This window comes from Pleuronectes platessa, chromosome 13 (assembly GCF_947347685.1).
Source record: "Pleuronectes platessa chromosome 13, fPlePla1.1, whole genome shotgun sequence".
Lineage (NCBI taxonomy): Eukaryota > Metazoa > Chordata > Actinopteri > Pleuronectiformes > Pleuronectidae > Pleuronectes > Pleuronectes platessa.
Window position 1 is genome coordinate 8917619 of NC_070638.1, and position 23301 is coordinate 8940919.

Here is a 23301-nt window from a genome sequence, read left to right on the forward strand (position 1 = left end):
CCAGAATTCACAGAGAGCGTGCTGGGGCTAGCAGAGCAGATGCACAAAAAACTTTTTTCACAAGCAGGTTTCCAGATACTGACGGGTGGGAAAACTGTTCACACCCTATGTAGATGGCATTATCATTGTGGTGCAAAAGCAACACGGTTTAGAAAACCAATTACAGGTGAATTTAAACGGTGGGATTCATCGTCTTCAATCGGAGTAATGAGTGAGTGAAATCCGATCGTACTTAATACAAGATGTTTCGTTTACTTAACACTGATTTAAACACTCGAGTAACGCCTCCGCCAAGAGACGTCAATCTCATGATTCATTGTCTGTTTTCTGAGAAGTGCCTGATGAGTTCATGGTGGCAGGTCAATGTTACTTATTCATCCATGTAGGCGCTGTCATATCAGCCAGTGGTTAACAACCTGTTAGTCAGCCTGTAATCACAGGGGTTTTGTGTGTGGGGAACTGGTTCTGCAGCCCATTCAAGTCCGGTGAGGCCTGCAGACGGATGAGTAACAACCAACTAACAGGACTCATTCAACACACTTAGATTTTGACATTGGGCTTATTAAGCTTTAACGTTCAACTGCATTAGTTCAACTTAAAAATGTACAGATGAGCTGGTGAGTAATCTTCCATTCTCACCCTCGATCCTCCCAGACACATTTCTATCTCTTTTGTCCAAGAGCACACTACTTCCTGTGGAGAATCCCTCCTCATAGTTGACACATTACACACACACAAACACACACATACACAGGTGACTTGGTGGTTTCAGCTCACTTCTTTGGAAACAGACTTATCTCATAGTTGTGTGGGACGACGTGAAGTCGTAACACAAGTCGTTGTAAAGGTGGAAAGGTTTCACATTTCAGTTTGACAGGTGGTTGGAGGAACTGGCCAATTATTTAAGATTTTCTAATTTTATCTTTTAAAGCGGTGATGCAATTCAATATTAATGAATAGTGGTTTGTATATATATAGTTTTTCTTTTTGTAGTGTGATGTTACTTCCTCTTTACTCATCAACTTGATCCTTCTTTACTGTGCAACATTCTTTGGTTTTCTTTTAGGGTTTGTGCAGAGCAATTATAATCATCGTACATTTTAAATGTCTTTGTGACTTCGTGTTGACAGAAACTAAAACGAAAAAAATAACAAAGAAAAATGCATGTCACACGCCTCCAAGAATTGACGTTGTTAAGACTTGGGTGCCGAGCCTTTACATTCTAATGAATGTCTGCTTCATGCACGTTTTTGCCAAACAAGGTCAGACAATGCTAAATAAGCACAGGGCAAATCTCTGTATTTCTCAGGATACAACATTTCTGCATTGTACCCTGGTAGTGACGAGGTTTACTTCAACCAGCAAGTTTGTCGGAGCTGGAGAGGAGAGCAACGAGGAAACGAGGAGTATGGCAGAGGCTGTCTCCAAAAGAAACAGCTAAATCTGAATCCACCTATCAAACCGACTTTAGACCACCAATTATAAACTGTGTTACCATTTCTTGGCTGGGTGCTGAGACTTTGTGATGTTCACCATCAGGTTTTCATTTTGTGTCTGTCGTATCCACCCCCCCTTTCTGTGAATCCAGTAGGGGATCCCCAGCTGTGTTCACACATCGACTTCTCCTGGATTTCTAGGGACTTCATAGTAGGAGGTCAGTGGACAAAGTCCGTAGAAACTATGGAGCGTCTCACTCAAACATTTGCATTCACACATGCACATGCACCTCCTCCGGAGAAGTGCAGAGTCCCCTGCACGTCTGAAAGCAGCTTTAGTGAGCAGGCGTTCTGTGTTTAAACAGCCTAAGGACTTAAACACTGGTGAAGCACTAAGTTGTTATCCAGGAAGTCCAGTTTGAATTTGGAGGCTCATCAGACACACAATACTGCACAGTCTTTGTAAGACTGAGTTATTCAACTCTGAATAGTTATCACAACCAGTTATTCTGTAATTGGAACAAAGGCAGAATAAACAGCAGAAAACTAACAGCACCTTGCTGGATCATGACCTAGTTTCTTTCTGTACAAGCCTAAGGAGTGGCCCCATTCAAATGAATGAGGAAGGTTTTTTTCTTGCAGTGATTAAGTTGGCTGAATGGGAGTCGGAAGAGGAAACTTTTAACTTTTTTACATTTGAACAGAGACAGTGTAGTTTGCCTATGCAGCCAGTCTTTATGCCTGCTGTAACTTACATATTTAATGGACAGACATGGCGGTGGTATCATCTAACTGGCAGGAGAGCAAATAAAGGTCATTCCTTCCCAACTCCCAAAGGAACCATAGAAGGATTTTGCATGGTTCAGTGAATTTAATTTAAGTTTTAAACTGTATTATATTGAGAAAATGCCTGATGTGAACTATGGAGGCTCAAAATTCTGGGTGAGGAAACATGGACTAACCCTTAAACAAAATGTGAAACTACATACTATTTCTTTAAGGTATGGGTTTTAGGTAGGGTTGGGGGATGACTTTTACATTGGCATTTGTACAGTGAAAAGTGATGACATTGGAATGTCACAGTATCAGAGATTTACTACTAATAATAGGGCCCAACTTTATATTAGGATATTCCTAGAAGTCCAGGAGTTTCTAAGAAACTGGAGAAAAAAATATGAACGCCTGATTTATGTCCAGCGACACCACGTGGTTTTTGTAAGACGGCCCGTGTGTCAGCCTTCAGGAGAGCCCATCAATCACAATCTGACGACAGACAACCTCCAGAGACATTATAGGCTGTGGTGGCATTGACAAATACCAAGGATGTAAACATACCCCCAGCCTGGCTCTAAATGTTCCAATGTCACTGCTTCTAATCTGGGATCCTGACTATGGAAACCCACAAGGGACACAGAGCGTGCACCCCGGTATCACTTTACATGTAAACACAGTCGTACTGCTGGCAGGAAAGCAAAGTAATCCTTAAACATTCAGTTCTCATGGTATTGTAAATGTGGATGTTAATGTTTACAAAAGGGCATTCAAGGATAAAAATCAGGGGATTTCTTGTGCTTCTTCATAATGGAGATTTCAGGAGATTCAGGGACCAGGGGCAATGTGCCTCAAAGTTCCTTCTCCATCCACACAAACATATTTTATACTTGAACACCCTGCTATAAACAGACACACATAGCTTTAGCTACACGGCACAACTCCAGAGTTTTTGAGGCCCTAAAACTAAGACTTTTAGAAACACCCCTGGTCCCAGTGTCAAAGCAAAAGACTCCCTGGTCTTACTTTTTACCACTGGCGTTCCTTTTTGCAGTATTTTTCTACAACTAAGCAAACAACTGAAGAGTTGACAGTTTGCTTCATGTTAACACGGACACACACATGACCAGTGTATGTGAATGGTCATGTTTTCAGTTGTGTTAATGTGGACAGAAACGATTATACAGAGCAAAAACACTTGTCTGGTTGGAGATCATTTTCGTTTTCAAACAAAAACATGTTATTGCGAAAAATAGCTTGCACTAACCCTGAGGCCACCTTTCCACTATGTCATATCAGGAAGTGTCTATCACAGGTGTTAACCCCCAGCTGTTGTCTAAGATGGTAAAGCAGTGAGATAAGATAACTTCACATACAGCAGGAATCCATATCATAACTCTGTATTGGTCGCGGGTTGAAGTTTATTGATGGTGGTTGAACTGAAATTTAGGTGAAAAGCTATCGTCATCTAGCTCTGAGGGCTGAGTGCAGGGAAGTGTGAGGGTCTTACCTCTCTCGAGTGACCCGCTGCACCACTTTAATGCCTCTCAGGACACAGGTCTTCCCCTGCCACCTCTGGCAGTACTGGAGGATGTCGTCCTTGCAGGGCAGGAGGTGCAGCTGGACCATGCTGAACATGCCATAACTGTCCTGAACCAGAACACACAGCCTGGAAAACACAATCAAATGTAGAGAGAATTTACGCCAGTTTGAATTAAAAGTATAAAGAGAATAGATTCTGTCTGCATTCAGTGTTCCTCAGCAAACCCGATGTACGCATCCTTGACGCCAAACAAAAGTGTTGAGCTTGCTTCCTAACATTCGCCCTGCATTGCTCTGTATTCTTTACTTGCTAGCAATCTCTTTACTGGGATATAAATATGGTAATGTCTCCAAGTGATAGTCACTGGAATTAAACAATAATCCAACATTTAATGAACCAACATTTTCAACAAGTTGTCACTCTTAAGGTTTGAGGCAGTTTGGACGAGAAAAGGAGAAAGTTTAAACATCTGTGCACGTTCAAGCTGATCAGTCGATTCTTTTTGGATAATTTGTAATACTTGGTGTGCACTGAGCATTTACTTTCCTTTGTCACGGCTAGTGACAGTTAGATGGACAAATTATCAATTTGAATTTGTAGTGACATTATATTAATAAATCAAAATTGATAAAAATAATTAGCCAATTAAACAAGTAATTATTTATCGGAATTAAACACCACTCCTCCCAGTGACACATTAACAATACACCATGGAGTCTCAGTCAATACATTTGAAAGTGTTAATAGTAGAGGCTGGCTTGACAGGCTGCTGCTGACAGAAAAGACCTTTGGCCTACAAAGTTGTAAGGCATTGAACCGCAGTGTATTCCTTCAGCCTGCTGCTCCTCGAGGACTACTACAGGCTCCAGTATCTCCTTCAGTCAAGCCTAGACACAGCCCAGTACCAGCCCTGAGAGTAAACAGTGGAGTTCATATCCCCTGGTTTGACAAACAACGTCCAGGGAAGAAAAAAAACAGCTTAGAAGGAGGAGTGTCATCATGCCCATCGTGCATGTGCATGCATGCACATATTCCAGACACTGGAAAGGTTTAGAGACATTTTCAACCACCTGATTGGGACTATAAATGTCCTCTGTTGGTAAACATGGGGTCTGTCTGTGTTTGTTTTGAGGGACCTGGAAATAGATATCTAAATAACATTCCTCACATAACTTCTGGTGGCGCAGGCCAACATTTTAACCAAGATTATTCCCAGTTGTTGGTTTAATTCACAATCCAAAATCAGACCTACACAACGTCCTATTAAAACAACAAGGACTGTTTATATTGTGTTTAATGTTTCTGTAACTAAAAAGCTTGTGGACCAGTTAACATGAGGCCAAAAGTTCAATGTGTAAACTCAAAGGACCCCTGCCCCTTTTACATTGATGATAGTTATCACAGCAGAGACCGGTCAATTCTTAAAATGCTGGATACAAAGAAAAATGGTTTAACCTCAAAACAAGCATTCCTCACATTCTTTAAAAACAAACATTTCACACTGACAGTTGAAGGGTACGGTTGTTGAACCATGTCATAAAAATAATGATCAATGTTCTTCAATCATCAATTATGTTCATTGTTGATAAATCTTTTGATTCAATTTCTGATTTGTTGTTTAGTCTAGAGAAGGTTAAAAAGGGAGGTGAAATGGCCAAAGTCGATTCTAACACTGACAATAAATTCTGACGGGTAAAAAAGTGACAAAAACTGCACATCTTCACACATGAGCAGCAGTTGATTGGTAATTCTACATAATAAATGACCCGGTTGCAAATCTAAATTGTCGATTTCTGAAGATTGTGAGCTAAACCTTTCAACAGTAGCAGGCAAGATTCTTAGTCACAACAAACTTTAATAAATCTGAAGCGAAGGGAAACAATAAAACTACACTAGAATAAATCAGTGAATCAAAAGTTGAGCCTAAAACAAAAAATCCCAGCTACTAAAAGAGTTTCGTAAGGATATAAATACACTTTCACTTTTAGTGGAGCTTTTTTGAACTTGTAGAAACCTCAGTGTGAACCCTGATAACACACTTGATGTTGACAGATGGAATAGATAAATAGGTGATGAGACTAAAGGTGGTACCAGCTTGACATAAACACCCGCAGCTCTGTGTACAGTCCCTCCTTTAGTCGTTCACAGCCCCACTTCCTCAGGCAGCGACCCCTCACTCCCCAAAACTCCTCTGCCATTGGCTGGTTTCATGTCTCAGGCCTTTTTTCAAGAATTTGTTATTGTGAGTGATCACAGAAATTTCTCAGCACCTCTCTTTTCCTTCCAGGAACTACGATCCACAGAGTCTGTGCAAACACACACGTGCTCCTTCTCTCACACACAGCGACACGCTGTAAGCATGCAGGCCCACACAAATGAACATTACTTGGCAACATACTTAGTAAGCAACCCGCACATGCAGAGGGGCCTCATTGGCGGGGGGCGGACAGGCGGGATTCCTTCCTATGTGTTGTGAACCAATCAGTGCAGGCAGAGCAATAAACACGCTTGTAATAGGATCCTTGCAGCACATTGTGTTCCTTCTCCGCAGAGAGAGAAGGAAAAAAAACGAGCCTCTCCTCACTTCCTACAAACAGTTAATCTTCTTGTTTATTCATCTCTGAATTTACGGGAACTTAACATCGTCTTCAGGCATAAATATCTACTGGCCTCGCTCCCCTGTGTGTCCACACAGAGGCTAAACAACAAAAGGATCAAATAAGCATTCTGACCAGGGAAGTGAGTCATACAGGCTGGGGACACAACAAGAGAGGTACAAACTGTCTCTGTGTTAACACACAATGAGGTCAGCGGGCTGCGAAGTAAACTGTTCTGCTTTCTTCGTGTATACTGGAAAATTACGAAAAGCAATATATTGTACAAAGTGCTTTTTATTTCTGTGAATCAATTCAGTCCAACATCTCATGAAAGGGCTCAACTGGGATCTGTCTTCTTTTTTTTTTTTGTTCCTTTAACAGCCTGTTATATTATTGAATAAACAAGTCAATAAAACAAAATGTAGAAAAGAACAGATAATAAAATTAAGGATTTTCCAGACAAATCTGTCAAAATATATAGTCAGCCAGATATTTTGAACTCAAGCCCGCGTGATCCCCTCCTAACCTCTGCCCCACCTCCATCCTTTCACTACCAACCAAGCCTGTTGAATCCGGTTGAGTTGGAGAGAAACAGAGGGAAGGGCGGGAGAGTTTCCGGTCAGAGGGCGGCGTTTGTTTACCAGTCGAAGAAGCAGCGTGGCAGGGGCGAGTGTCACATTACAACCGCAGCGCATTTAGTCAGTTCACTTGTCAGATGACCGGGGGCCTCTCCTCCCTCCACCGCAGAGTGCCCCCCCTTGGGCCCCTGAACTCTGAGGAAACCAATACTTTTATTACTCAGCAAAGAACAAAAACAATGAGTTTGGGGGGGGCCAAGCAACTTACTGGACCTGCTTCAAATAGAACATTCACTTACTCATTAACTATTATGAGACACCTCCAGTAAACCTCTAAGTCATTTCAATAACACAGGACACTTTGAGTATAAAACATGCTGTTTATCCAGGACAGACTAATATTCCATCTTACATTCCAATCAACATATTTAAACCTTGACGAATCAATATTTCAAGTTGAATGGAAAAAAGTTAAAAGGGAAAGTTGTCACTCACGGTGGAAAACTGGCGTAATTATCAGGCAATAGTACAAATCTCAGCTCTGCTGAATGTTTCAGCATCTTTTCGGTTGTGACTACTCAATGAACATCCATGCAGTTTGCGACCAGCGGAGTGAGATGAACAAAGACAAAGCTGGTGTTAAGCCCTGGTTTTCCTGCATGTAGAGAAGTGCAGACTACTACAACACATGTAAAGTGGAGAACACTGGTGTTAGGATAAGTTCTGCCTGCCTTCCAAGGGCAGTAAAAACAATATGGATGTTTTGACAGTCCACCAACCCACCATCCCAGCTAGATCTCTCGCGGTGATGCCGATGGCCAGTCCAACTATGACGAACAGGTCAGTCTCAAACACATCCTACGTGTCCAACATGGACTGCTTCAGTCTTGGTTATAAATGAGGAGATGTATATTCCCTCAGAACTCTGTGGAAAGCAAAACTAATCTTAAAGGAAAGTATATAACAGTATCTCAGTGTTGCAATTGTTGTGCTGCGACCAATTGGCCCCCAAAATAAGGAGGTTTTATAGAAAAGTACATTTCTTGAAGTAACAATTATTGTCAATAGGGATAAATGTTCCTTTTAATGTCTTGATTCCTTGTTTCATCTATGAAAAATGCCCACTCTAGTTACAACATTTCAAAGAAAAGCCTAAACCCATTACATTTAAGAAGCTCGAAATCAGAAACCATTTGGTACTAAAGTTACTCACCATTCAACCTAATAAATTAACACAACGTTAAAGCTCCACCTTCAGATAAAGTCAACAGACCTCAAATATATGAGAGTCAATTTCATACAACTGAATTTTTTTGTAATGCGAGGGCAGAAACCAATGACATTTTTACATCAACTACACAACATACTTTTGGGTTTCTTGAGGACATTAAGGTAAAAAACAAACAAGCAAATAAAGTGTCTGATTAGGCATCTGTTCAACTCCAGCTTGCTGGTGCATGAGATTCTGAAAACATCATGCTGTCTTTCCTGAGAATTGGCTCGAATCACTCACAGAGGGGCTGGATTCAATTAGAAGTATTTGTGTCCTTTGTCAAGCAATGCCATATGGCTTGAGACAATATGAGCACTTTGTGGGGCCTGCCGCTCTGTGAACAATAGCTCAACCACTGAGACTCATTCTACCACCAAGGAGGAGCATGCAAGGCCTGAGACCAAGGAAACTAGCATGCGATTTTAACAAGGACAGCAATTTAGACTGTGGGAGAGAAGCATACACAGCAGATAAAAATGCATTCATTTTCCCCAGTCCTTCTCTGGATTAGAAAGTGAAAAACCTAAGGCTTCACAGGGCCGCCAATTATCAGCTCATTCAACAATACCTGGTTTTCCCTTGCTCTGCAGGGGGAGGAGCTGAGGAGGGCCTGGAGGGGACTCTGGGTTTGAGGCTGGACCCAGATGAGCAGTCAGGCAGAGGGATGGAGAAAACTCTCTGGACCACCACCTCCACATCCTGCCCCACGGAGCCAGCCTGGCCCAGTCTCTCAACAGCTTCCAGGAGAGAAAGGCACTGCCCCGGAAATTCCCCAGGACCTTCAAAACTGCACAGAGGATCAGGGACGGCGACCTGAAGGAGAAAAACAGAAAATTAAATAATATTTAACAATAATTTGAATATCGCCTTTGAAAGTATTGGTTAGAAGTCAAACAAACAAAAGCTGCACCAGAACATCCCTGCCACTGAAACCACAGAGATACTCTATTCACTTATTTCCATTAGCACTAATGCAAACATTGTAATATTAGCTTATACTTTCTCTCTGCGCAACATAATGTATAAGCACACAGTCCGAGTCACACTATCAGTGTAAACAACACGGCGATATGTATCTGTTCCAATGGCAACAAAGGCTAGAGTATAAAGAAACCATTCTTTTTTTTGCATTTGAAATCTGTTGTAAAATTAGGGTGTGGCAGGTTGTACCATATGTTTCAGAAGTCTTTCTCTATCACAACCACAATCGCTTTGTTCATGTGTTTGTATTTTACTGCAAACAGAGATTTAGATGTAGGAAATCAATCAACCACATATGTTATTGATACAGCAGAGACTTAAAGCCCTGGAAACTGATGTCCCAGAGACTCTTCATTGTTCTTGTGTTGATTATTGGAAAGTGAAACTGATCAACTCTGCTCTGCAGTGAGATTTAATAGCTATGAATTTATAAGGAAAGTGAAACAAGCCCCCCCGAGTGTGCAACGATTCAATATGGCTTTTATAGAAAGAAACAGCTGAACCAGAGTAGAGACTTTTCTTATGGCCAGAAGCCAAACTACCAAGCAAACAACACACTGAAGCTGTCATCACATCAGTTGGTGTGTGTGCAGGTGCTTATTTGTTGGAGTGATGTTATTTCACAGCAGTGACTGACAGGCGTTAGGCGGGCGTGACAGATTTAAAAAAGGTTTGTTTAATGTCAAAATGCTGCAGGGAAATTTTGAATAAAAAATGTAGAAGAGCTTGATTCTGATGATTCTGAACCACACACACCTTGGCATCATTCTCCTCCGTGGTCCTGTGCACCTCCAGCAGTCCGAATATTTTACCCAAATAGTACGGCATGCACCGCCCTGCTGAGAGCAGTCCTCTGGGGACGGACGTGTCGGCAGGTTTGCAATCGGGGACGACCTTCTGGCTGAAGTGTGTGTTCAGAATAATATCACTGCTGAAGCCCTCCGTGGAAAGACTCTGCCTAAAAGAGAGAAAGTTCATTCGATTTAGAGTAGAGCTGTTGTTTAAGTGCTTTTTCTTTACCTTCTTACATGCTACACCTCGACTCTGCACTTTGTCATTGAGTGGCCCAAAAGAATTAAGTGTGGGAAGCTGAATTCACCATAAAATGAAACATCTTGGAGGTATTGGGCTGTGTTGAGATTACACTGATAACAGATGCAAAAACACAGACTTATCATGAAATGGAATAGGTTGTTGCACAAACTTGAAGGGGGGTGGGAGGTAGGGGTGACAGCTCCAGACTGTTTGAATGTCAAACTCTGATAAGATACCACCCACCTCCGCAGATCTGTTCGCTGTGTACCACCCAGCGTCGGGTACAAGTTCGAAAACGCTAACCTCCTCCAAGGCAACTTCAGACACACAACAGATGCGTCTGTCCTCTTTAGCGGAGGTACATTTTTTTTTCCATGTAATCGAGGTTCTAAAAAGGTCCATACCTTGCAGCAGAGCTTGAATTTCAACAGTTTCCATATGTGACATCATCCATGGAAATATACACCAACACCATACACAATTTAACATGCTGCAGGTTTGCTGATGAAAAAATACAAAATCAAATGCACAAACTGTGCAATGACCTCAGGAGCTCTTTTGCTCCCCTTTCCCTTTTACCGTGAACAGCTTAAAGTGGTCTGCTTGTGCCAAAAGGAAAACTTCTCCTGATAAACCACAGGGAACGTTTCTGTGTGTTCAAGTTTTTCACAGTAGCTCATCCAAATGACTCACCCACCTGATTGGAACAGAGACCTGAGAACACAAGAACTTGAACAGGAGCCAGATAATTATATGGTATAGTGTTTTTCAGTTTAGTTTGAGTTACGACTTAATTTTTTCCACGCGTTGAAGTATAATGGTGTGATGATGGCTTATCACTGAGTCATAGCCAAGTGCACTATGTGACTGGAACTGCCGTGCGTGTCACATCTCGTCTGAGACATGTGGTGATATGTGAAACAGGGAAATAAAACACGCAAGGTAAGTGGAAAAAATAGTTTGGACGTACCATGATAACAAGAAAGGAAAATATTATTAAGAAACCAAATTATTATATAAATACAGCTGCCATGCTAGTTTTAAGGAAATACACCTTTATAAAGGTTATAAAGTTCTGTTCTGTCTAAGACTGGTTTGATTTAATTTGAAGACTTTTTGGAACCTAGGATTTGTAGTTTTGTTGAATTGTATCATGTTAAACTAAGAGATGATTTTAGTTTTTAATTTAACAGCAATTTCTAGAAATGGGTAATTATAAATATTGTGTACTAAAACTGTAAATCAGCAGTGTCATTATTAATAATTAGCAGTTATCAAGTTTTATATTTGTAAGATACATTTAAATAGACGGAAGAGTTTGGACACAGTACAAAACAAAAACTGCAGCCTCATAGAATAAAATCAATATCTCTTCAACACTATGTCAAGAAAAACTGAAAATTTGAGGTAAACATCTCACACGTTTTATTAGCTGAAGTGTTTTTTGTGCTTGATTTAATTAGTCTGTATATACAGTTCCTAACATCCGTCCTCTGTACATGCAGTACATACTGTATACTTTCCACTACAGGTGCAGACACGAGCGTGACTCATCCATTAGTCAGTCAACAGAAAATGTATTCACTGTTATTTTGACAGTCAATCATTATGGAGTGAGTTTTCAAATGAGCACAGCTTTTATAAACTGGTTATTCTTTAAAAACTACATAAATAAATGTGCGAAATTAGTCAACGATTTTACTATAATAAAATGTATTATCTGTTTGTACCACAGCTTTCGTCCAAATGAATTATATGACAAAAACATCAGAGCTGGAGTGCTCAGTGCAGGATTTTATATATAAATGAATGTCCTTAACAAATTCACAAAATATTGATTAAGCACATCAGTGGCAGGTAAATTTCTACGTGTTTCAAAGGAAACTGGAGATTTAAAGCTTTTGTCTGTGGGGACATTCCTGCACTGAGCCACAAGTTGAAAACATTTCTTTTAATATATTTATTTAGGGGGTCTTTTTGCCTATATTGATAAGAAATCATGAGGGGGAAATGGGGAGAGTGGAGATAACATGCTGTGATGGTCCGGGTCAGAACCGAACCTTCGACCACTGCAAATGGGCGCCTGATAGCAAAGGAGATGGCGTAGACTATAGCAGCTAGGAGCATGGTGGAAATATAGAAAAGGCATCCAGGCAAAATTTCAGAAACAACTAGTCTACACTACAGTAAGCCTCTTGCATTTGTACTCCTCTGCCAACCTGTCAAGCTGCAGGAAATATTGTCACAGTCTGCAATGGCCAGGCATAATATAACATTAAAGTAAAGGTTATATGTTGATACTTCAATACTTATCATTCAATAATATAATAATACAATAACGGCAGAGGCAAGTCCGCAGAATACGTTGATTCAAAATGTCTTTTCATTATGTTGTATTGCTAATTTCCTTAAGTAAATCATATGAATATGTCTTTCATACATCACCACACCTTACACTGACTCATCTCACTTACAAACCCTCCAGTTATCAGTCCATTATCTGATAAGTAAAAGAAATGTTGTGGTTAGTGAAGCAGAACGTACTGTTCACTAGTTCAGGTGCAACATCCGTACAGGAAGTGTGGCCCTGCTGTGAGCAGGTGAGTGGGCAGCCTGTCATCATCACACAGGTAGCCAAGTTAAGGAGTGGCCCCGGCTGCTGGCGTCACAGCTCGTAAGTGAATAATCCCTGCAGGTATGTCCGTTCAGTCCACAGCCCACGTACGACAAGGCGTGGGAGGTGGGAGGAGTCAACCTACTCACTGTAGGAATTATGGGGGAGGATAAAGCCTTGAGTGTCACACCGGAAAGTCATAAAAGGAGTTTTACCAGCTACACGGATGCTCTGAATTCTGGGTATTTCCACTATGGCCTGTCTTGTAGCAGTTAAAGTAGGAAACTCTTATATCTCTTTAGAGAATATTTGGCCGCTCATCAACTTTTCATGGTTGTGATTTTCGATTGTTATGATTTAAGAGTTTTTTTTTAAATTGAGTTAAAATATTGATTGATTTAAATTTGGACCAAATGCTGTAACTTCTGTGAGTAATTTGCACAAACAAAGAGGATGAAAGACAGCCTGTTCACAAGAAAAATAATAAAAGGGTTTTTAGGGGGGGGTGAGTGGGAAAGGGGGAGGCTCTACTATATCTTGTAATTTCATGACTAGAACATAACATGGAAGGAGAGGTGCTAAAGCAAGAGATACTCTCTAAACCAACATGTGTTTTCAATCTCAGCCCTCTGGCTCCCTCCACTCTCCGCTCCCAAATGCTCCAGAAAATAATCCAACAGTGTTTTTTCCCCAGCTTGCTGGAAATGACCTAACTACTGCCAGGAAGAGGAATGTGAAGCATTCCCTGGAGCCGTTTGTGACGTCAGAGCGCAGAGGAGGCCCCTGTGCTTCCGCCAGCCTGGATATTCCAGAGTACACTCAACCCCAAACTCCCAACAGCTGGAGTCAACTGTTGCTGCCTCGCTCCAACTCCAAAACAATCCCCAAAGACACACACATGACCCCCCCCTGTGAGCCCCTCCGCTCCTTGTGTGAGGGACTGCTCTTCACATCTGGGCTCTTGCTGTTCTCTCTAGTGTGAGCTGAGAAACTTATGTTGATACTTAAAGCCCCCCAAATAATTACAACTTTTGAATTATTTTTCAATATTCAATGAACATGTTAATCTGCAGTCCTCCAGCATGTCTACTAAGCATTATTCTGTGTGATTTAGCAAACAGTGAGTCAGTCTTTTATTGTGTAACATGATTTGTAACAGTGTTTTTTTTGTGTAGTTTTTGATCAAGTGCCCATAGATGATTAAGTTTAAAATAGAAAAATGACTGACATTTAAAAAAGATATGCAACTCTATCCATCAGCCTGTGGTACTTTAGAGATACAGATATAACATGTAACTTGAAACTTCCAATTACAGTTGAATCAACAGAGAACAAATAACAATGAACCCTGATACTTTTTCGATTGTGAGATTTTTTTTAACTGAATATCTTGGGGTTCTGGAATTCGTTGAAGTCAAACAACAAAAGACGTCATCTTGGGATTGTGACATGATTTTTTTTTTACGAACCAAACGAATAATAGGAAACATAGAGCTGATGAATCAAAGGGAGCAAATTATCAATTTTACTTTATCTCGTAAAATCAGTCTTCAGGCAGTTTGTGCCCGAAGGATAACACCACTTTATTTCATTTATTCTGTTTAGTTTGGGTTCTTCTTTACATTTAATTCTTGTATTTTGGGTTAATTATTCTTAAAAATAATTTCAAGACATGTAAATATTCTGCTTTTAATAATGTGTGTTGTACATTTGCATGTACTCTTTGTAACTCTTTATTCATTTTTAATTTACAAGTCAAAACCTGACGGCTGAACACAAGATGTCTCAGACACTGCAAAGTAAATTCTTCATTTGTGCACTGCAGGTTTCAGCACATGCATCAAAGTGCACAATCAGGGTTAAACATTCAGGTGAAGTGAGCCGACTGGGACTTTACAGGGTGAAACTTGTTGCTAGCGCTCACCATGGTGGGTATATGTGGACGATATCTCCGGCTGCAGGAATCAGCTGGGCGGCAGTCTCTCGGTTGAATAACACCAGCACACGAGCTCTCTCCTCAGAGACGGGGTCGCTGTGATGGGGGCCTTCTCCAGGAGGCCGCTGGTGTGCACAGTGCACCAGTTGCATACTGCAGTCCTCCTTAACCTCCAGCACATCCAGCACCAGCACACCAGGCCTGTCCACTGGAGAGCAGAGCAACAACAACACAGATGTTCAGTGTGTGCCTGTTACAGTGCGTGCGTACCCATGCTCTCAGAGTCTTGCTCTCTATGGGGCTCATTATGCATGATGAGAGTAATTCACTTTTAGCATTAGAAAAATGTGCACTGCATAACTGTGAAGCAGTTACTGACTCAGTCTGAGGTGGATATAAAATTTGAGCCCCACCGGGTGAATGTGCAAATGCTTGGAATTTTACCACAGCTCTCAGTGTACTTTTGGCCCGAACAATAAAGTTAAAAGAGATAAATCAAGACAATGCCCTAAAGCTATATAACAAATTGAGATAAGAGAGTAACTTGGCTGAATGCAAATGATGTGAGTATACTTGATTGCATTGAATAGAGAAAAACTGAGGCAAGAGAGCTCAAAGTCGTTGCAGTTTAGTGTCTGTATGTTAATCTCAGAAAGTGGCCGGAGGGGAAATCTTAATATGCAAAGTGCAAATCATATCAAAGGGATCACTAGAGAACTATTCTGTTATAACATGCATTTGTCCACACACGATTGTTGAGGGCTTAATTTGTGCTCAGTGCATTTAGGTCCCAGATTACAAAATCCTCCGAAAACGGTCGGGCAGCAAACCAGAACAAAACGATAGTGCACCATTCCTCCATTTGACCTATAATGACCTGATAACTCAAAGTAAACAAATCCTGCTTCTTGTGAATGTGCAAGTAGTATTACATCACTCACCAAAATTACTACAGCAGAGATAAACAATTGTCCTATAACATTATTAACCAGCTGGTAGCAGTGTTGATTAATAGGAATGTGCGAGAGAATCATCGGAAAAAGTCTGATTATGCACAAAACTACATTCACACAAGTACCAAGAAATGATCAACAATTTGTTCACATGAAACGCAGGCAAAGTATTAATTCTCTGATGAAGCTGAAAGGAATATTTGTTATCATACTCTAACCGAATAAATATCAACCCTGTTCCGAAACATTAACCGGATCAACACCAAATATCACCTGTTCATTAATATTAGCACTCTAAAGATGCCAGGTAAAAACCTCACCTATTTTTCTTTAAAAAAGCCCACCATAACTAACAATGTTACATTAAGACCAACACCACATCCTTCCACCAGGTTTTGTGGAAACGTGTCCCGCAGTTTCATAATTTCTTGGTGAACAGCATCTGATGTAAAAGGATCAAAAACTCAATGTAAACAGAATGTGGAATCTTCAATACAAAAATAGAGACAACAAATATTTATCAGATTAAAATCAATAAACCACATAATAAACCTGTTCTTCACACTCGTCAAACCATCGAGTGACCACAAACTTTTAAGGAGCATCATGTGGGTGTTTTCATTTTCCGCCGTCAACTGTCACAATCAAGCTGCCACTTGTGTCCTATTATAAACAGATTCAAAACATCAAGAGAGCACAAGTGGTTTGGTACACCACGGAAAGAAACAAAAAAAAAAAAGAACTAGGTAAGCAGTTTCCTGTCACCTACTGATGTAGCTCATGACCTACAGCCAGCACTTCCTCCTCAGTGCGGCCTCTCCATATAATGTGTGTTTTTTTTTTTTTCTTCAAATCACACCTGCTTTTGTGCAGGCTTCATCCCACTCACAGATCAATGTTCATTGTTAAACTTGAATGGTTAGTCAGGTTTGTATGAGTGTGCGTGGGTGTGTTCTAACGTGGATCACCTGTTGTTGTTGAGGTGTCAGAAGTAGACTGGTGCCTCCAGAAGCTAATAGCTGACCTCTGTCTGCACTGGAGTCGATTCAGCCTCTCAGCAAGACCTCCGCTGTGCGACACACACACACACACACACAGATGCACACGTAATTAACTTGCACAACGCAAAGCTGTTTATTTCAAAGAAAGAGAAGATTTTGTGATGCAGACACGAAGCTGTCAAAAGCTACTGATAGTCATCTGTCAGATTGAGAGGGCTTGGAGATGGAATGACATTTAGCACCCAAACCGTGACACCAGGTGTCCCTTTCATCAACAGCTCTGGTGGGGAAACTTCACAGCCAGAGTTTGACTATCAGCTTTGGCAGCGAGATTACGTCGTTTCTACTACGTCGGCTTCTATTATGAAGCAATACACTACAGCACTTAATATACACCCCCCCGACCGCCTTATGCAACACAGACCTGCCAGAAACTGTATATTTATGAAAATGATCATGTTTGATACAAAACTTTGCTGAAGCTTTTTGAGAGGCATTTACTTCCAAGTTAACGTTTACAACATCACAGGTCTAAGAGGTGAGAGTTTGTGGGGATGTTGTGCTGGAGTGTGTGTATCGCAAATGTGTTTCTAATATTCTTTCCCCCTCGTGTTTGTAAATGGGGTGAGCAAAACATTTGAAACACGTTTCAGTATAAGCAGGTCAGTTCAGCACCTCTGTAGCCTACACCCTGAATAATAAACACAGTTAAACTAATTATATCAAACCAGAAAAATATTATCTTTGTAAATGTAAAGTTTTCTGGATGACTTTCATTGGATTGCATGAGATTTTACATGTGTAGCCAATAACATGGCCAAAGGATGTGTATGTGTGTGTATAATGGCGCACTGAGAGGATGTAATTCTGACTTTATCAAGCAGGTTGGATATTGGCCAGACGTGACTGATCTATTTTATTAGACACAGTGTCATTATGTCATTAAACAGTTCTACTCCATCATCATTCACCCTTATCAGGAAGTAGACTAAGAGGCTTTTCGTCCCACAAAGATCCATAACCTCATGTTATCATATATTAAAACTTTCCCAATGAGTTAATACACATTTCAAATTTGGGGAAAAGGGAATATTAATATTAGATCCAGAATTAAAAGACCCTGAGCGGAGATATGAAAATTGGTGTCACAAGAGGAAAAAGTTGGATCTACACGTCTCTAATGTGCAGAAATCAAACCTTTGGAACTTTCTCCTCTTTTTAGCCGAGTCTTCTGGAGTCTTTGACTGCTGGTCAAGCTGTTTCTGAGGCGTCTGCAGCATTGCCTGAGCGGATCTGACCCAGTCACCGACTGACCTTCTGCTGCCCTCACCAGTTTGGAGAGAAAAGCTCTCGGAGTCCAGGCGGCTCGGGGTCATGGAGTCACCGATACTTTCTCCATCAGACACGTAGCCTGAGATCTCAAGCTCTGTCAGCTAGGGATAAAAGGAGTAATTAGCGATTAATTAAGTGATAATAATGAAAGTAATAATTTGACCTAGTTTTGAAATGTAATTTTCAGTGTTGAATGACAAATACACTGTGAATCAGGGGGAAAATAAAATGTTTTAAATGTTCTCAGCACTCTAATGATGAGTTGATAAGATCAATAAACTGAGTGATGTGGGTGGTTGTGGTACACTGGCACACTGACAGGCTGACTAATAAACAAGATATGGTAACAAAACAATATTTTTTGCTGCATCACAGCTCGCTGCACCGGAGAGAATCAACTCTCATGGAAAAATCCATGAGAAACCTGAGTTCCTGTCATGTGCTGACAAGACCAGCATACCAGGCTCTGTCAGCCAACATGCTCTCTTATTTGACTCAACTTGACCCTGCTAGGCAGAGTGCCAGCAGACGTCACACTCTAACCCAGCCACAGAGAGAAAGGAACACTATGTCCCTGGCCAAGGCTCAAAAATGTTTTCACCCGGCACTGAAAGCATTGTGAGTGCTCTGCTCCTAGCAGCTTCATGCACTCGCATGTTTTCCTGAACAAACAGTAGTAAAACTACGTTTATAGTCTCCGTCGGTACAGCCCTGATCTAGGGAGAAGCTGCTGTGGTGGTGGAGGCTTGTTCTTAAGGGACTCGAAAGGACTCAGCAACACGTTTCGTTTGGGAAGGGGGCCTCAGAGCTCCGCCTATCCACTCCCAGTGCTATCACAATAAAGCAGAAATCTGGCAGACATATGTCAAGTGAGTCAGCCATGCATTTATCTGGAGCAATAAACTCTGACTTGGATTGCGATTCTTCCCCCTCTCCATCCAGCTAGATCCGGTTTGATTTACAGTTGGCTGTATAGAAGCAGAAGTCAAACTAGGTCTCTCCATCCTGATATTCTAATGAAATCAATATAATAAAACACATTATAAATCCACCTGCTACATAGCTAAAGGCTTATTCAACTAAATATGCTCTAATCAACCTGTTGCACATGCATTCATTTCAGTATCTGAGAAACTTTAGTCTATCTTTCTCATGGGCCTCTGACCTCCAGCGTCCTGTTAGGTGATTTAAAAATCGTATGTGACAGCAGAGCTGATAGCAGCAAATAAACTGCGACAAAAGGAAGTAGCTGGGTCTGCTGGAGTGATGTTAATCTGTCAACAGGCTTCCTCTCCACAAACAGCCTGCAAACTCAAGTGCACTGTCAAAACATGGTCGTTGCTTAAATTCACCATTTGTTTGAAAGCGTGATTGATTGACTTTAATTAGTGGGTACATTAAACCACAATGCGATGACTTAGATGTTATCTTAAACCAGAGCTATCCTTTTCAATGACACTTTGAAAGAAGCACAATCTCGACAGCCATCCGACCACATCCGTCCGATCCTTACACTTTGTTATGTGTGCTGTGACAAGCCTTGTGTACCGTGTGGTCTCGGGCCTGAGCACCTTCACCACTCCTTGAACATTCTCTCAAAGCGAGAGCCCTGCCTTTCACAAACACTGCTCCTGAATAACTCCCGAGGAGAAAAGTCAATCAAAGTCTTTTGCAGCGAAGCCCACAAATGATTGACACCAAAGATAACAGCATTACTAATGAAATAACCGCTGTACCTAAATAAAATACATAGTAAATGCATTGTCAAAGAAAAGAATGACAATGGGTGATTGTGATTGGAATTGCGACCTGACCCCAGAAATATTCAATTAACTGTAAACTAAGACCAAAACAATGCACAAATTCCCGCATCTGCACAGCTGGAATCAACAGTAATTTTGACATTTTTTGCTTGAGACAATCTTAAGAGTAATTAATGTAATAGTTTTTTTCTTTCTGTTAAACTGCGCTGAAACTCTGCAATGTTCCTACTTCCTTTAATTCTTAACAAATCTGGATTTCAGAGGATCTTCCGTCTTAATTAGAATGAAAACATTTCTTCCTTTATGTGTAGATATCTTCATCTGAGGGGAAAAAATGAGTGGCAGCTTGCCCACCACACTCAGTCAGCGTTTTATTGCTCCCTCTGATTGTGAACTTTGACAGTTTGGAACATGACTGAAGGAAGTGCTCAGTGCAGCTGCTGGTGTAAGGCCATTTGAGGACATTTAAAAATAAGGGAAATACTCCATCTAGTGGAGAAAGGGAAATTAATACTAAACTGAAGTCACTTAGGGAACTGTTGCATGAAGTCTTAAAAATAAACAATAACTTAAATATAATTTTACATTTTACAAGGAAAGAGCATGAGTCTGTCTTTAATGCTGTCTAAGTTAAAGTTAAAAAATAAAAGTCAATAGGTTTAATGCATATAGTAAACAGAGTATGGTGTGGTGTGTCACTGGACCCTGTGAAAAGTACTGACACACTTGCTCCCTGTAGATGACTACATGCACTTTTAAATTTGAAATACCATAAGTCAGTTAGAGAGAAAGACAAGTAGCTACATAGTGCTTAATAAAGGGTATGGGCCCCACCTAGTGTCCTTAAATACAAATGACAACATTGAGACAACAGAAACTGTCTTTGTTCCTTTACCTCCACAATCTGAGTAAGTGTAGTTCACTCACGTTTGTTGGTTTGGGCAGTAAATCTGGTGGCTGTTGTTCGAGTGACTCTGATTCACAGTCAGAGATTTGTTGCCTGCTGTCCTTCTCTACATGGTCCTCAGACTCAGCCAGATCGCTGTCTGTGTCTATGGCAGGGAGGTCGTCTGAAGAGAAGAAAGAAGAAAAGCACAGGATGACAATCAACTGCATAACAAGTGAGAAAACTCAGGAACAAAGCTAATGTGAAGAACAATGTGAACAAATTGTTCACATTCTCTGAACTATCCACTTGCCTGCTTTCTAACAAACACTTGAAAAGATTTATTAGCACTACACAAAGACCAGAAATGAGGAACTAGTTCGCCTGGCTCAGTCCAAAGGCAACAAAATACATTACCAACACCTAGAGATGTTGTGTAGTTGTGGCTCTGACAGCCTGCCTAATGTCAGGAATAAGTTTCCAAACTCAGATGGTTAAACCAGACCTGGTGTAGAGTTCAGCCTAAAACAAGCCAGTACGTCCAGGACCTTGTGATTCGGTAACATTACCTTTATTAGTGCTGAGCATGCACAGTTCTCTGGTGTAGGACCGAACGGGAGCCATAGATCTCCCTGGTCTTTGAGGAGGTGGTTGCTTCTGGGTCTCATCGTCAGATTGTTCACCGTCAGTGGAGCTCCACGCAATGTGCACCGGGTCCTCAATACAGTGACCGGCATTGGTCTGCACTAGGCAAACACATACATAAGAGGGTAATAATATATTCATAAACTAAGAGATATACTGATACTAAATACTTGTGTCAATTCGATATCAAATTTTCAGTGCAGATACCAAAAATATTTTGTTATTTGTTCCCTTACGGAGAAATGTACATATTCTTCAAATCCTACTTTTTTATTAACCAAAGGAGCAAACCATTTAATATTTAAAAGTCTATTGTTCTTAAACAGTGTCAAATTAAGTGTAACAACAGAAAACTATAAAATAAATGATAATAAAAATGATATCACTTTATTTTCCTAATCACTGCTGTGTCGAATGAATAAAATGGAGAGAACAACAAATTACCTAAAGCAGGGTTCTTCTGTGCCAACTTTCTAATGGTCGACAGTTTTCTTCCCGATGACTTGAGGTTCTGCAACAACAAACGAAAGTGTATCGATTAGGTCAATAATGTCGAAGCAATAGGGAAATAAATACACAGAGTTTATGTGAAGTTAACCAAATTAGATTTTAAGACTTTTTAACACAACAAAAAATGCTAATCAAACATATTTCTTAAGGTCAAATTGCTGACATTTGCACCACATGTCTGTCCATACTTCCTAGCTGCATGTCACAATCACTACTAATAATGTCCTGAATCAAATGACGTGACCTCATCTCTTTCATTGATTATGGAACAGAAACAGCCCAGGGCCTCTGTATAATTAAAAATTAAGAGTCACAGATTTCGCCTGAACACGCTTAAAAGACAGGAAATACTCGAAAAGACACAAACTACTACAAAAAGGAGGCAGATGACATAATTTGTGGTTAAGAATAGGAGAAGTTGAGGGCTTTTTATTCATCTCTACCCACAGATAAACCCATTGAACCCAGATGGACACCAGAAAACTGATGGGTGAAACAACCCCAAAAATAAAGAAACTCAAATGTTAACATTTCCCTTATGTCCCCCAGGTGTGTGTATAATGTTCTCATGCACAGCAGGCAAGAAGAAAAGTCTGTTCCTTTGAACATAAGAGGTAAGACTTTTTTAATGTCTTCTAAAAACTTACAAAGAAACACCTAAAAGGACTGTACTTTACAATACTTTGAAAAAGCTGCAGATACACTTAAATGCATAAGACTGTATGAACCTCAATCCCCGGGGAGTCCAGGAAACTGTCCCCACACTTGTCCCAGCTCTTGGCCGAGGACACGGATGAAAGGGACGGTGGCTCTCTCCTCTCTCCCTGGACACCGTGTCCAGACGCATCATCCGGGAAGGACACGCACTGCAGATCCCTGGAGAACCTTCTCCGCTACGAAGAAGAGACAAGGACAGGATGGAGATGGAGCAGGTGAAGACATGTATCAGACTCAAAGGAAGTTATTCAGCTGCTCAGAAGTTAGCCTTCCTGCTGTCTGAGGCGGGTCATCTCACCGGGTTCACTGACAACACATGGAATGCAAACACAATCTGTGCCCTGGTCTCATTTCAGTTATTACAATATATATTTATCAATACATGTCTGACAAGTTAACTCCACTCAGCTGTGGGAGGGCACGCGGCTAAAGCTAACTAGCCCCTGAGGTTAGCAGGTTAAGTTGCCTCTAAAGCTAACGCTAGCAGGCAGGTTACTCACTTTTCTGGAAGACATGGCGACTGAAAGTGAAGACGAGTCCGCTGCTGCCGTTCACACGTCAGATAAAAGACAGGTTCACCATCATAATGCTGCGTGGGGTCGCTCAGCCGGTGCTTTGCTTCTTTAACTAGGTCTTAAATAAAACAACCCGAGGTGAAGAAAGAGACTGGCAGCGGTTGCTCAATTCTGAGGAGGGGTGTGTTTGATTATTCAACAACGTGGACCGGAGG

At 41.0% G+C, this 23301-nt stretch overlaps 1 protein-coding gene and 2 long non-coding RNA genes across 5 annotated transcripts in view; 2 read left to right on the top strand and 1 right to left on the bottom strand.

Annotated features, from left to right (window-relative positions):
• Window positions 1-23262, bottom strand: part of spidr (scaffold protein involved in DNA repair) — a 31160-nt gene extending 7898 nt beyond the window's left edge. Inside the window, exons 1-11 of one of the 2 annotated variants that reach the window (XM_053437745.1) lie at window positions 23072-23262; window positions 22583-22747; window positions 21789-21855; window positions 21269-21445; window positions 20741-20883; window positions 17916-18151; window positions 16686-16786; window positions 14753-14972; window positions 9936-10137; window positions 8767-9011; window positions 3718-3876 (exon numbers count right to left, since the gene is read on the bottom strand). In XM_053437745.1, the coding sequence (XP_053293720.1) occupies window positions 3718-3876; window positions 8767-9011; window positions 9936-10137; window positions 14753-14972; window positions 16686-16786; window positions 17916-18151; window positions 20741-20883; window positions 21269-21445; window positions 21789-21855; window positions 22583-22747; window positions 23072-23086 (1730 nt within the window). In that variant the 5' untranslated portion in view covers window positions 23087-23262. Of the gene's footprint in view, window positions 1-3717; window positions 3877-8766; window positions 9012-9935; window positions 10138-14752; window positions 14973-16685; window positions 16787-17915; window positions 18152-20740; window positions 20884-21268; window positions 21446-21788; window positions 21856-22582; window positions 22748-23071 lie in introns of those variants that run through there. The other variant, XM_053437746.1, reaches the window with a different exon arrangement.
• On the top strand, window positions 17-9904 carry LOC128454364 (uncharacterized). 2 transcript variants are annotated; one of them, XR_008341625.1, is made up of 3 exons: window positions 17-211; window positions 1589-1654; window positions 8789-9904. It is a non-coding gene; the product is annotated as an uncharacterized LOC128454364 (long non-coding RNA). The 2 variants fall into 2 exon arrangements; XR_008341624.1 differs by lacking the exon at window positions 1589-1654.
• On the top strand, window positions 12724-14180 carry LOC128454365 (uncharacterized). Its single transcript, XR_008341626.1, has 2 exons — window positions 12724-13105; window positions 13523-14180. It is a non-coding gene; the product is annotated as an uncharacterized LOC128454365 (long non-coding RNA).
• Window positions 23263-23301: the final 39 nt, after the last annotated feature.